A 13,016-nucleotide genomic window follows, 5' to 3' on the forward strand; every position below is an offset into this window, starting at 1 on the left:
GCAATTGTTAACTGTCACTTGGGAATCTTGGGACAGAGTTTGTATGGAATGAAGACAATATAGCATTTTCTCGGGACTAATCACAATTATTTTTAGATATGACTAAATGAATAGCCATTCATCTCTCTCAAAGGCAAACCAGAATTCACTACAAACAGTTAAAGCATAAAAGACAGGGCTGGTTCTACCATGAGGCAATGTATTGGCTTCTTAAGGCCACAGATCCTGTAAGTAGAACTGTGAGCACCATATGTTCTGCCCCCTGCCCACAAAGTCTGATTCAATGCTGCTCCAGTTGCCTTTCTATGTGGAACACTGGGGGACTGCATCGTTTTGGGATCAGGCAGCATGGTGCAGTGGTTTGAATGATATACTATGAATATAAATACCAGGGTTTGATTGCTGTTCTGCAGTGAAACCCTCTGGGTGGCCTTGGGCAAGTCATGGTCTCTCAGTCTTAGTGAAAGGCAATGGCAAACCTCTGAACAAACCTTGCCAAGAAAACCCTATGTTCATGTTAAGGTCCATAAGTCGGAAATGATTTGAAGGCACACAACAACCACAGAAAAATATTACAGTGGGCCCTTGGTATCCCCTGGGGTTTGGTTCCAGGACTCCCTGTGGATACCAAAATCTGTGGATGCTCATATCCCTTTAAATACAATGGTATAGTAAAATGGTGTCCTTTATAGAAAATGGCAAAATCAAGCTTTGCTTTTTGCAATTTATATATTTTCAAGCCCTGGATGGTTGAATTCATGGATAAAAAAAATCCATGAATATGAATGGCCAGCTGTATACACAAGGACTGATTTAAAAAACAATCTTCAGAAGCAGAAATCTGAGATATGAATTCCATAAACAGAAAAATTGAGAGAAGACTAGGCACAAGATTTATACCTGAGTTTCTTGATGTGAAACTCCTACACATAGTATCCAATTGTTCTTCTACACTGCATTTTATAACTAATGGGGAAATGGATTAGAGCATCTCAATTATTCTAAGTAGAATGCTGCAAAAAAAAAAATGGATATCTGAAGAACCATGGCTTGATCCTCTGTTCCCCAACCAGCTTTTATTATCTTATGCGTTCAAACTAGTCTCTTGATGACTATAAACTTCAGCAAGACTACTACTACTACTACTACTACTACTTATTATTATTATTATTATTATTATTATTATTATTATTATTATTATCCTTTATTTATAAAGTGCTGTAAATTTACACAGCGCTGTACATACAATCTTTTTAATTGGACGGTTCCCTGCCCTCAGGCTTACAATCTAGAAAGACACGACACAAAGGGAGGTGGTGGGAAAGGGGCCTCTCTAGTAGGATAATACATATAAAATACATAGCAATACAGGAAATGATTCAATAAAACAGGCAACAAAAGAACATCAAATAGCAAGTGACAATTATGTAATGCCTGGGAACGCTGCCCTGAACAGGATGGTCTTCAACTCCGTTTTGAAGCTGGTTAAAGAAGTGATGGCCCTCACTCGCGGGGGAAGAAGGTTCCAGGAGTGAGGGGCAGCGAGTGAAAAGGGGCGAATCCGGGATGGGGCAGAGGAAATCCTCGGCTGGGACAGCAGACCTTGACTACCAGAACGGAGGGCCTGAGTGGGAAGGTGAGGAGAAATAAGGTCTGATAAGTAAGGAGGCGCCAGCCCATGAAGGGCTTTAAACGTCAACAGCAGGAGCTTACACTGAATGTGGAAAGGGAGGGGGAGCCAGTGAAGGGATGCCAACACAGGAGAGATATGGTCACAGCGGTGGGTGGAAGTGATAATGCGTCAGCTGAATACTGGACAGAAATTAAAGGACGGAGGTGAGAAAGAGGAAGCCCAGCCAGGAGGACATTGCAGTAATCAAGTCATGAGACCACTAGGGCATGGACCAGGATCTTGGCAGTAAAGTCAGAGAGATATGGTCGGATTTTGGCAATATTGTATAGAAAGAATCTACAAGCCTTGGCTGTGGTCTGGATCTGAGGGATACACGACAGAGAAGAATCAAAGATAAAACCAAGACTGCGGGCTTGCTGGACTGGTTGAATAGAAATGTTGTCCACAGAGACAGAAAAGGAGTGTTGAAGGGTGGGCTTAGGAGGAAAGACAAGACGCTCCGTCTTGGACACGTTGAGCTTCAAACGCCGATGGCACATCCACTGAGAGACAGCTGTGAGACAAGACGAGACTTGCTGTTCAAGCCTTGGAGAAAGGTCAGATGTGGAAAGATACAACTGGGTGTCATCGGCATACAAGTGGTAGGAAAAACCAAAAGAGCTAATGAGTTTACCTAAGGACAGTGTGTAGACAGAAAACAGAAGGGGACCCAGAACAGAGGGGAACTCCAACATATAAGGGGACAGGAGATGAAGTCTGACCACCTGCAACCACTGCAAAAGATCTGTCTGACAAATAAGATCTAAACCAGTCGAGAACAGAGTCTGAGAACCCAAGGTCAGAGAGTATGTCGACTAGGAGACAGTGATCAACAGTGTCAAAGGCTGCAGACAGATCAAGAAGGATGAGAACAGAGTAAAGGCCATTAGCCTTGGCTAAAACTAAAAAACCATAAAACTTTTGTAATAATACAGAAAGAGAATCTCATAAATTAAATGTTCTAAAATTCTATGTGGATGTGCCATTAAGCCACCTGTTGACTTATGGGGACCCCATGAATCTCATAGGATTTTCTTAGGCAAGGATCACCCAGAGGTGATTTTGTCAATTCTTTCCTCTGAAATATAGCCTACAGCAACTGATATTAATTGGTGGTCACCCTTTCAAGTACTAACCAGAGCTGATCCTTCTTAGCTTCCAAGATCAGACAGGATCTAGTGCCTTTAAGGTAGTGATATATTTCTGAATCCTGACTATTGAAACTATAATGATGTTGGGGGGGGGGGGGCAGTTTTCTTGTGCACACTGACACTCTAGATGTCAGGAGTCAAGCAAGTATATTGCCTCAGAGGTACATTGTGCTCTCATAAAGGTTTCTTACCTTGGAGGTGAAAATATGAGTATGCATGGAGACACTGCCATCTGTGGCCTGGAAGACCAGTTTAATTAGTTAATGCCATACACTAATTTAAGGAGTGGTAAAGAAGCAACCAGAAACATGCGAAATGGCTCTCAGGCCAATTGGATGGATCTGTGGGGAGATAATGAGGAAGTTTGCTGGACAAGGTATGACTCTTTTTATGCCAATTATCTTGAGATCCAGAAGAAGATTAGTAAAACCTAGATTCAAAAAACATTGCTTTGCCTTCTCTACACCTTCACATTCATTTTTTGAAATATGGTTCTAGATACACTCACACAGAAACACCATCCCTGTGCTGTTTCTGCACAATACAGCAGGTTAAAGTACAAAAACAAAGAATCACCATGCCTTTGAGAAGAGATAATACACCTTTTATTCAGCCCATGTGCTCTAGCCATAATCCATAATGAGTCAAAGGTGTGTTGTCCATAAGATGGTGCTAGTGGAGTCAGGGTTGAGTTTGGAAATGTCCTTGCCTTGGAAGTCCAACCAACACCAACATCAGTTTCTTTCTGTTGCCAAGCCAAAAAGTGGCTTTTTATTCAAGACTGTGTGGACTAATTTATCTGAAATTGACATGTACATGATTATTATTGCAGTTGTTTTTGAAGTTGTTTTAACTGGTATCTTGTTTAATATGTTTTCATCTTATTCAAATTATTAATGTTTTAATTTGTTAATATTGTACACTACAGAGGTTATGTAGTAAAGATCTGGATTCAAATATTTTAATAAATAATAAATATATAAAGAAAGGAGCCAGGACATAATAGTGTTTGAAACAGACTTTTGAAATAGATTTTGGAATGTTATGATTTGAATCTTTCTGCTTGGAAAGGTTCCTTTTTTTAGGACTTTAACTTTCAGAATTCCTCAGCTGGAGGATTTTGGAAGTGATAGGCCAAAAAATAACTTTTCAAATCTCTGATTAAGTCTGGAAAATAAGGGTTGTCATAGACAGATCCTGGCAGAATCTGGATACAGTGGAACTTTGAGTCTGAAATAGTGGTTAGGTAATAGACCACACAGGTTTATCATTTTCACAAATCAGTTACTAGATAGTTGATGTCCCTTGGCCTTTGTCTTCATATTATAAACATATCAGTAATCATTAGACTTGTAGCTACTTTTATTCTTTTTATTCTTTTAACTACTTTCCCCCCCAATTCAGCCGAGATAATACAGAGAGCCACCTTGGAAATTATAGATGAAATTCGGGAGGAATTTCCAAATTTACTGAGACTAACAAGTTCAAACCAGGTAAAATTTCTGAATAATTGTATTTCATTATTATTTGAATCTCTGTTGTGTTTATAAAATGGCTTGTTAAATATCTGTTGCATTTTCCATTCTCAATTTGTGCCTAATGTTTTATCGAGGGTAGCTCAAGCACTCCTGCTATGAGGAAAAAAAGCATTGTGGGGTCCAAACCTCTCTGCTCCACTGTTATCACTATTAGCATCACCCACCTCTGCTATTGCAAACCACTATCCTTCTCTCTCTGAGGGCAAGTCAGAAGGTCAACGTTTCATAGACTCCTAGAATCATAGAGTTGGAAAGGGCTTCATGGCCCATTGAATCCAACCCCCTGCTCAGTGCAGGATCTCCAGCTAAAGCATCCTCATCAGGTTGCTGTCCAGAATCTTTTTGAAGATGTCCGACAACTTTGGTAGGGGTGTTCTCCACAGAGCCAGCCAAGTCCAAATGCCTGGCTTTGCAGGAGCCCTGGGAGATTGTCTATGGTGAAGACAATCCAGGCACAATGGCATACTTTGAAGATATTTCAGAGCTAGAAGTATTTGTAGCCTGGACAGCTCTAGAAAGCACAGCTCTCTGGAAGAGTGGCAAAAGAAAGGAGGATTACCAGGGGAAGGATCATTTTTCATTTGGTGAATCTCTTAACATGTGACGTGGGTACCTCTTTCTACCTAATCCAAGGGTCAGCACTGTGTGTTTTAAATTTTGCTCTCCCTCTCTCTCTCTCTCTCTCACACACACACACACACACACAGAGGAAGAGAATGGTTAACTTACTAGAGATCCACCATGATAAGAATTAAAATTAATTGGCATGTGAACTACAAAAAAATAATAATATAGCAGTGTATCCTCCAAGGCATTTCACTCCTTTTTTCACATCCATCTTTGCAAATGTATAACAAATGTATAACCACTTCAGTGGGAAGGTAAACAGCATTCTATGCAGTCAGCTGGCCACATGATCACAGAGTCATCTTTGACAACGCTGGCTCTTTGGCTTAGTAACGATGAGCACTGCCTCCAATGGTCGAACACCACTTGACAACCTTATCAAAGAGGAATATTTATACCTTTACATATGATATAAGATATATTTCTCTCTCTCCATTGCATTCAATTATTTATTGATCCTGCTTTTCATATCTGAAATTGCTAACAAGGAAATCTATTAGGAGTTATTTCCTTATACAATTACAATTAATAATTTAATAAAAAGAGCCAGCTCTCTAACCCATGGTGGCTCATTGATTAGCCAAATGGAAGCATTTACAATCTTGTAAGCTGGACTTATGACATTGTGAATTTTGGAATTCATATTTATAATTGCATCTCTCCAACTACCCATCTACAGTGTCACCACACGCACGCACACACATATATGGGAAGATTTTCCAAGAAAACTGTCCTGCTCTCCATCGCTGGGGAAGAGGGCTGTGTGGCTAAAAGGGTAGGTTTTGGTGGGGTAGTTTTCAGAGATTGAGCTACAACTGATCTCTGTTGTAGTGCATGATCTCAGCCTTTGTTTACAGCTGTTCAGATGACAATGTTATAGTATACCTAGATTATAGGTATAATATTGTGTAGATTCTGCAATAAAACCTGGCTCTAGCAAGCTACAGTGTCATATACTGGTGCATGAGGTTTAATATGGGTCAGGCAGACTTCAGGTGTATTGCCTCCAAGTTTAGTTTTTGACTGGAATGCTGACATCTATCAGCTAGTGCCAAGCATAAAATGTGACTTAGGGAGAGCAGAGTTAATTATCTGTGTGCCCTGTGAAACATACACTTGGACTATGTACAAATCTCCCCATGGGTTAACAAAATTTCTAACACCAAGCGCTAAAATATGAAAAAAATCTGTGAAAAACAACCAATTAATACTTTTATATTACAAACTGGGAACACTGAGGATAAGAGATAAAGCCAATAATATAAAGCCATTCATGGCAGAGTGCTTCCCTCCTTTTGCCTACTCTTGTTGAAGTAGCCAGACTATGAATCCCTTGAAGATCTACTGCAAATCACCAAGAGATCTAACAACACGTCCCACTCTACAGTATGCCTTTCCTGTCTTAATGCTTTGAACTGGCTTTTTCTATTCTAATACCTTTTCCAGTAATTTGATCTTTGTTGTTCATTTATTTCAGCAAAACGATCGCACTGTGAAGGAATCTAGATCAGTTATGGCAAGGGTATTCTCTTCAGCCCACGGAGTAACCATTAGGAATGGGCTAACTAAAATATCCCGGTCTTCAAAATCAATTGCTAAATTAATACAGCCACAACTTGCTAGAAAATTGGCAGAACTGAATACAGTCTCACGTCGTTTCTTGAATACACTTAATGGTCCCAAGCAACCTCTATACAAAGTGAAGGTAGGCAAGAAATTTGGCTTTAATTCTCATAGGTTCTGTATTAATTCAAACAGCCATGTTAGTCTGGAAAATCATTATGCAAAGGGATATTGTAGCACCTTTGAGACTAAAAGAGTTAGGAGCTGTGCAGATCGCCCCTGAAGGAGTGGCCTGCAGCCACCTCCGTCTTTGCCAGATCGGGGTTGCGGCACCCGCACGCCATGGCCCCGATCTAGCCTTTCTGTGGTGCAAAAAAGAGCCACAAAAAGTGCCTTCTTTTTGTGCCCTGGAAAGGGCACCATAGCTGTTGGGGCCATGGCATTATGGTGCTCCTTTGGCACTGCATTGTCTAGACACAGTGTCAGAGGAGCGCTGTGATGCCGTGCGCTGTGTGGTACGGCGCACGGTGTCATGCTGGCCTGGGAACAGAGTCAGGGCATGCATCATGTAGACGCCACACCCAACTCCAGCCCCAGACTGGGACATGAATTTTCAAGGCATCATGTTTGTCCTGAGGTTTCTCCCCCTTGCCTGAGAAGGGGAGAAGAGGATCCAAAGCAAAATGTGTAATGATAACTGTATTTTTCCATTCCATCTTCTCTACATTTCCTGTTTTCCAAGGAGGGAAAGTTTGAAAAATAATTGTAGGGAGATATACGATGCCTTGAAGATTGTTGTATCATCCAATGAAAGTTTGTGCTCTAGATTTAAGCCTTTTCAAAGCAATAATTGGTAACCCAAAGAGCAGCAGCAGTGAAGTTAGAAATGGGAATTGAGATCAAACTCTAAAGTAGTAGGGATGGGAAGACTGTCACTCACTCAGTGGTAGAATCCTTGCTTTGTACAGGAAAAAAAATCACCAGTTCAATCCCTGGCTTCTTCAAATGGTAAATTGCATCAGCAATAGTTTTTTAAAGGGTAAATTGCAGCAGTAATACTTCTGTGTATGTGTAATTGTTACTGGGACAGGCAGAAGGCATGGGGAGGGAGACTTAAGCTTTTCATCTCCTGCTGTGGTCCTGAAGACAATCCTTCTTTTGAAGCTAATGGGGATAAGGAAACCCCATTCGTGCCAGTGGGAGACTTCCAACCAAACCAAATGCTGTCTTTAAGCTGCATGGAAGGAAAGGAATAAATTCCGTCCCTATCTGCTACACTCCTGATAATTATCAGAGCCTCCCTCCCCATCTGATGCTATTTATATTTTTTAAAAACCTGCATGTTAGATACAAAGATGTATTTCTCATCATCTGCTGTTTGGCCCTTGGTACATAGGCCTGGGGTAGAGAACTCACAACTTTATTGTATAAACTCCCTGCCCCATGATCCAGAAAGATGGAATGTATGAGAAAATACATTTTAAAGGGACCATTCCAGACATGAATTAACCTAAGGGTAGACAAGAGGAAAGGGAACTGTCCTCAGTTCATTAGTTCTGGCTTTACCTGTGCCCTCTGATGATGGACTTTTCCCATCGTCCTTCATAGGAAAAGGAGCTTCTTAATGTAAATATGTACTGAGGTAGATAGACTAATGGCAGGTATTTTCCTACATCCTTACCATAGTCTACTACAGCTAAAACAGTGTATGTGACATCTTGGAGATCAGCATTTACATGGCATAGATTTGGCATAGACCACTTCATCAGATGTATCACTTAAGGATAGTATGCATATTTACCAAGAGAAGGGGAATTCCACTGGGATCAGCAGTATTCCCAAGTCAGTGTGCATAGGATTGCAGCCTTAAGTTCTATTGAAATCATTGGAACTATTTACATAAATATGGTTAAACCTTAGATGACCTATTTAGGAACCTGCCTAATGTACTAACATGGAAACCTATCTAAAACGCTACCAATCCATCTAAAGTTAAGCAGTCTATACAACTGATTTCAGTAAGGAAGATATGTCCATATTTTCAAATCAATGGGATTTGCAAGGCTCATTACTAAATTGTGATGTGAACAATGAGTGCCTTACTTGACTCTTTTCTCTCTTCAGAACAGTTCTTTGTTCTTTTATGATGTCATTTCCTATCCAGCAAAGACTGCCCTCACCAGTGTAATGTGTGTTTCTTATGCAGCATTAATTTTTCTGGTAGGTTACAAAATATATTTATTCTGATCCTGCTTTTCTCATGAGTGTCAAATAGAACCATATTCTTAGCAAATGTATGCATTATTATTTATTTACTTTCAGTCCTTCATTAAACACATTTATATCTAGTTTTTTAAATGACACTGTTGGTTACCTTTGTGTCCTACTCTTTAAAATATTGCTCATAAAATGTCCTGAAGAAAGACCACACATTGCATATCCTGTGCCCAGTTGGAAGCAGTTCTTTTCATAGATAGCTACCACTAGCATTTAGGACACTTCCAGACTGAGTACTACCAATTAAAACAACAGTGAATTCAGTTTTTCCCCCTTCTCAATTGATTTTTAATGCAAAAAAAGCAGAACTAGTAGAAGAAAAAGATGGTAGGACACTACCTGAAGGTCACCACTCTGCAGTACAATTATGTGATAGAAGCAGGAGCTTTCATCTGGAAGTACTCCCCGTCAATACTAGAATTACATAGTATTACATACAATTGTGCTCTACTCTCATGGCAAAGGGGTTCTTCCCCAGTCCATGTTCAGGAAGGAGAAACTCTGTAATTCAATCTCTTGGCTTCAAACAATAGGGACTGCAAATGCATACTTTCATTAAGGTAGTCTGCCAGCTAGCAACTGAAGATGGTACTGCAGACTTCAAATACAGATACTGTATTTAAGACAAATAATACCTTTTGAAAAACAAATATATACCCTAGGTACACATCCCTAGGCCCATTTCTTGCAGCCAAGTTTCCAGTACGTAGGTTTCATGGTTTTGGAGTTATGGCTCTGACAAATACACATTCTCTTTTTTTATAGGTAGTAATTGCAGTATTTTCTGTAGTCCTTTAAATAGAAATCTGTACAAGTAATGAAGCATGTCTGTGTTAGGGTTGCAAGGTTAGCATCATACACACTAAATTCAGGAATTGCTTAGCTACTTAAGCACCAAAAGCTTCTGATTTCTGGCATGTAAACTAACTCCTTTTGATTCAGCAACATTCTTACATGTTTATATTAAACATAGGCTTATTTGTTTGTAAATTGTTATATTAAATACATATATGAACTATTCATGGGAATGATTCTCTTCATGTTAGGTGGATGAAATCCCAAACCTCTTCAAATACCAAACGAAAAACATAACTGTCTGAATCTATCATACTAAGAGCTTTAATATTTTGTAGTTAATGTATTCTAGCTAGAACTAGAAGCAGATCACAAAGTGTACTTTTTAAGTTAGAAAGCATTTTTTCCAGTTTCTTTAAACAAAAATATGTATCTTCTCTATACAGGCAGTTTCCATTAATAAAATACTTGGAAAGATAAAAAACATTGTTGAAGCAGAAAAAGTCTCCAGAGAAAGTAGTGATAATCTTGATGCAGATGGATTTCACAGAGCCAGTGACGCAGCAAGATGCAATCCAACTAACCCCATGCAACAAGGATCTTCAGAGTTTATTCCTGAGACATCAGAAAAAGGAGGGAGCGTCCGAACACTACTTTCAGCTATGGATCAAGAAAATTAACTGTAATGCTCTCTTAAGAGTGTGCATATGTGTGCCCTTTCTTCTTCTGCACAGTGTTTTATTAAATACACAGCTGTGGAAACCTAACTAAATAGTGTTTAGAAAATTTGAAGTGGTCTTATCTCCTCCTAGAATGTCAATAAAAAGGATGCAAATCTAATCTGCAGAAATAATGCAGTTTGACACAGCTTTAATCACCATGGTTCAACGCTATGGAAATTGTAGTTGTGGCACCAGAGAACTCTGACAGAGTCTAAATACATCACAAAACAATGCTATGGAATAGTGGGATTTGTAGTTTTGTGAGATATTTAGCCTTCTGTCAGAAAACTCTGGTGTCACAACAACTACCAAACCCAGGATTCCATAGCATTCAGCCGTGGAAGTTAAAGTGGTGTCAAACTGTATTATTTCTGCAGTACAGATTAGGCCAAAGGAGGGTTTGACCTTCCAGATCTTCTTATATATCAATGGACATACTTGTTATCTTGCATTTATTTTTGGTCTTAGCCTCTTAAAGCTAGTAATCCACCAGGATAAGCCCTGGAATCTTCCTTATTGGCATCTTTATTTAAATGCACAACACTTGGCTCTGGTTTTATTTAAAAAGACCATACTTTACCAACAATTTTAGATATTAGAACTGTATGGGAAATATTGTCATGTCAGCTACAGTTTGACCCATATGCTCTTGCCAAATTGATCCTATGGGAGAATCAGGCTTAAGGATTGGTAAGAAAGCCTTTTTATGAAATGTATGGACAGATATTGGATTGTTACCTTAAATCAAATATTTGGTGGTGGTGATGATGAGTTTCAGCCCCTTTCAGCTCTGCAGGAACAGTTTAATTTACTTTTATTGGGTAAATGGCAGTATTTACAACTGAAACATTTGCTACAATCCAGATTTGGCCCTGCAGCCACAAGTGCTTCTGAGGTTCCCTTAATACTGGAAACACTGAGGGTACATAAGTATTTAATCCAATGATGTATATGAGAGCCAGCATAGCATAGTGGTTTCAGTGCTGGACTACAACTCTGAAGACTAGGGTTCAGTTCCCACTTGGCCATGAAACTCTCTAGGTGACCTTGGACAAGTCACATGCACTCAGCCTCAGAGGAAAGCAATGGCAAGCCCCCTCTGAAGAATCTTGCCAAGAAAACCCTATGATTGGTCTCCATAAGTTAGAAATGACTTGATGGCACACAACAACAACAATGCATATACATTTCTATTATCAATCAATAAATATGACACATGAGTGGAACAGGGAACTGGAATCAATAGTCAATTGTTTTAACAGCTATAATAAATATGAATATAGATCTTTGATAATGTGTTATACAGCAGAAATGGCAGTTTCGGTATATTGGTCACCACAGTGTCTTTTAAAGAAATGATTATCTAAATCAGCAAATTCTTGGAGATGTAATATCACTAATGCTTCCTTAATACATGTTTTGGAACTGTCCTGTAACTGCCTCATTTTGGATGGAAGTAATTAGGTGGATAAACGTGGTACTGGAAAGTTCTTTAATATTTAGGGATGTGCATGTTCTTTTGATTTGCCTACCTGTGCCCTGGAAACTAATGAAGGCCCAGCAGAAGTGAATTTTCCATGTCCTTTCGGCTGCTAAAAGATGGATACCTCAGTATTGGAAAGATAACTTTCCTCCACCTGTGATCCAATAGATAGAAGAACTAATAACACTTGCAACATTTGAAAGAATGATGTTCAAATGAAACATACAAATAGACTTATATTTGGATATTTGGTCAGCGTTTATGGAAACCAATCACTAATGTCACTGTTTTTCTCTTCTTGTGTTTTTATTTTTCTGCTTTTGTTATACTGTAATATCATAGTATAACTGAGAACCTTTCTTGTGTACCTCTATGATATATTTTAAAAATTAAAAAAACAACAACAGTGAAAACATTTCTCATATCCTTCAAGCAAATGCAAAGCTTATATATACACAAGCAGCAGTCTCCACACTGGTGGGGGGAGCTTAGTGTGTAAGTTTTCCTGACCTGCTTGAAAGAAACAATGGTATGTTTCATGTAAAGTAGGGTGTTTTTTAATGAGTCTGAAAATATTGAAAAGTGGTAGAACAGTGAAACCCGTTTTGACAATTGGATGTTTTAAATTTTTAAAGAACAGGTCAATATAACTATGCAAGGAAAGCAAACTTTAAAAAAACAAAACTGAAATCCATTCATTTATGTCAGATCAAGAATCATAGAATCATAGAATCATAGAGTTGGAAGAGACCACTAGGGCCATCCAGTCCAACCCCCTGCAATGCAGGAAATCAAAGCATCCCTGACAGATGGCCATCCAGCCTCTGTTTAAAGACCTCCAAGGAAGGAGACTCTATCACCCTCCGAGGGAGTGCATTTCATTGTCGAAGAGCCCTAACTGTCAGGAAGTTCCTCCTAATGTTCAGGTGGAATCTCTTTTCCTGCAGCTTGCATCCATTGTTCCGGGTCCTGTTCTCTGGAGCAGCAGAAAACAAGCTTGCTCCCTCTTCAATATGACATCCCTTCAAATATTTAAACAGGGCGATCATATCATCTCTGTTTTCCACACATCTAATTTTTAAAGTAGAAAAAGCAGAGTTAAAAGAATGACTAATATTTTAACAAGCAGATGATTCTGACAAGGTAATTTTGGATTTATGGCAGTCTATGCTCTGTATTTAAATTGCT

At 39.2% G+C, this 13,016-nt stretch overlaps 1 protein-coding gene across 1 annotated transcript; it reads left to right on the top strand.

Moving 5' to 3' along the window:
* Window positions 1-3,050: 3,050 nt before the first annotated feature.
* SPATA9 (spermatogenesis associated 9) lies at window positions 3,051-10,333 on the top strand. The gene is made up of 5 exons (XM_042455249.1): window positions 3,051-3,199; window positions 4,228-4,316; window positions 6,466-6,693; window positions 8,676-8,771; window positions 10,070-10,333. The coding sequence occupies exons 1-5, from the start codon at window positions 3,139-3,141 to the stop codon at window positions 10,301-10,303; spliced, it is 708 nt and encodes a 235-aa protein (XP_042311183.1). The 5' UTR covers window positions 3,051-3,138; the 3' UTR covers window positions 10,304-10,333.
* Window positions 10,334-13,016: the final 2,683 nt, after the last annotated feature.

The sequence above is a fragment of the Sceloporus undulatus genome, chromosome 2 (genome assembly GCF_019175285.1).
Source record: "Sceloporus undulatus isolate JIND9_A2432 ecotype Alabama chromosome 2, SceUnd_v1.1, whole genome shotgun sequence".
NCBI classification, from domain to species: Eukaryota; Metazoa; Chordata; class Lepidosauria; order Squamata; family Phrynosomatidae; genus Sceloporus; species Sceloporus undulatus.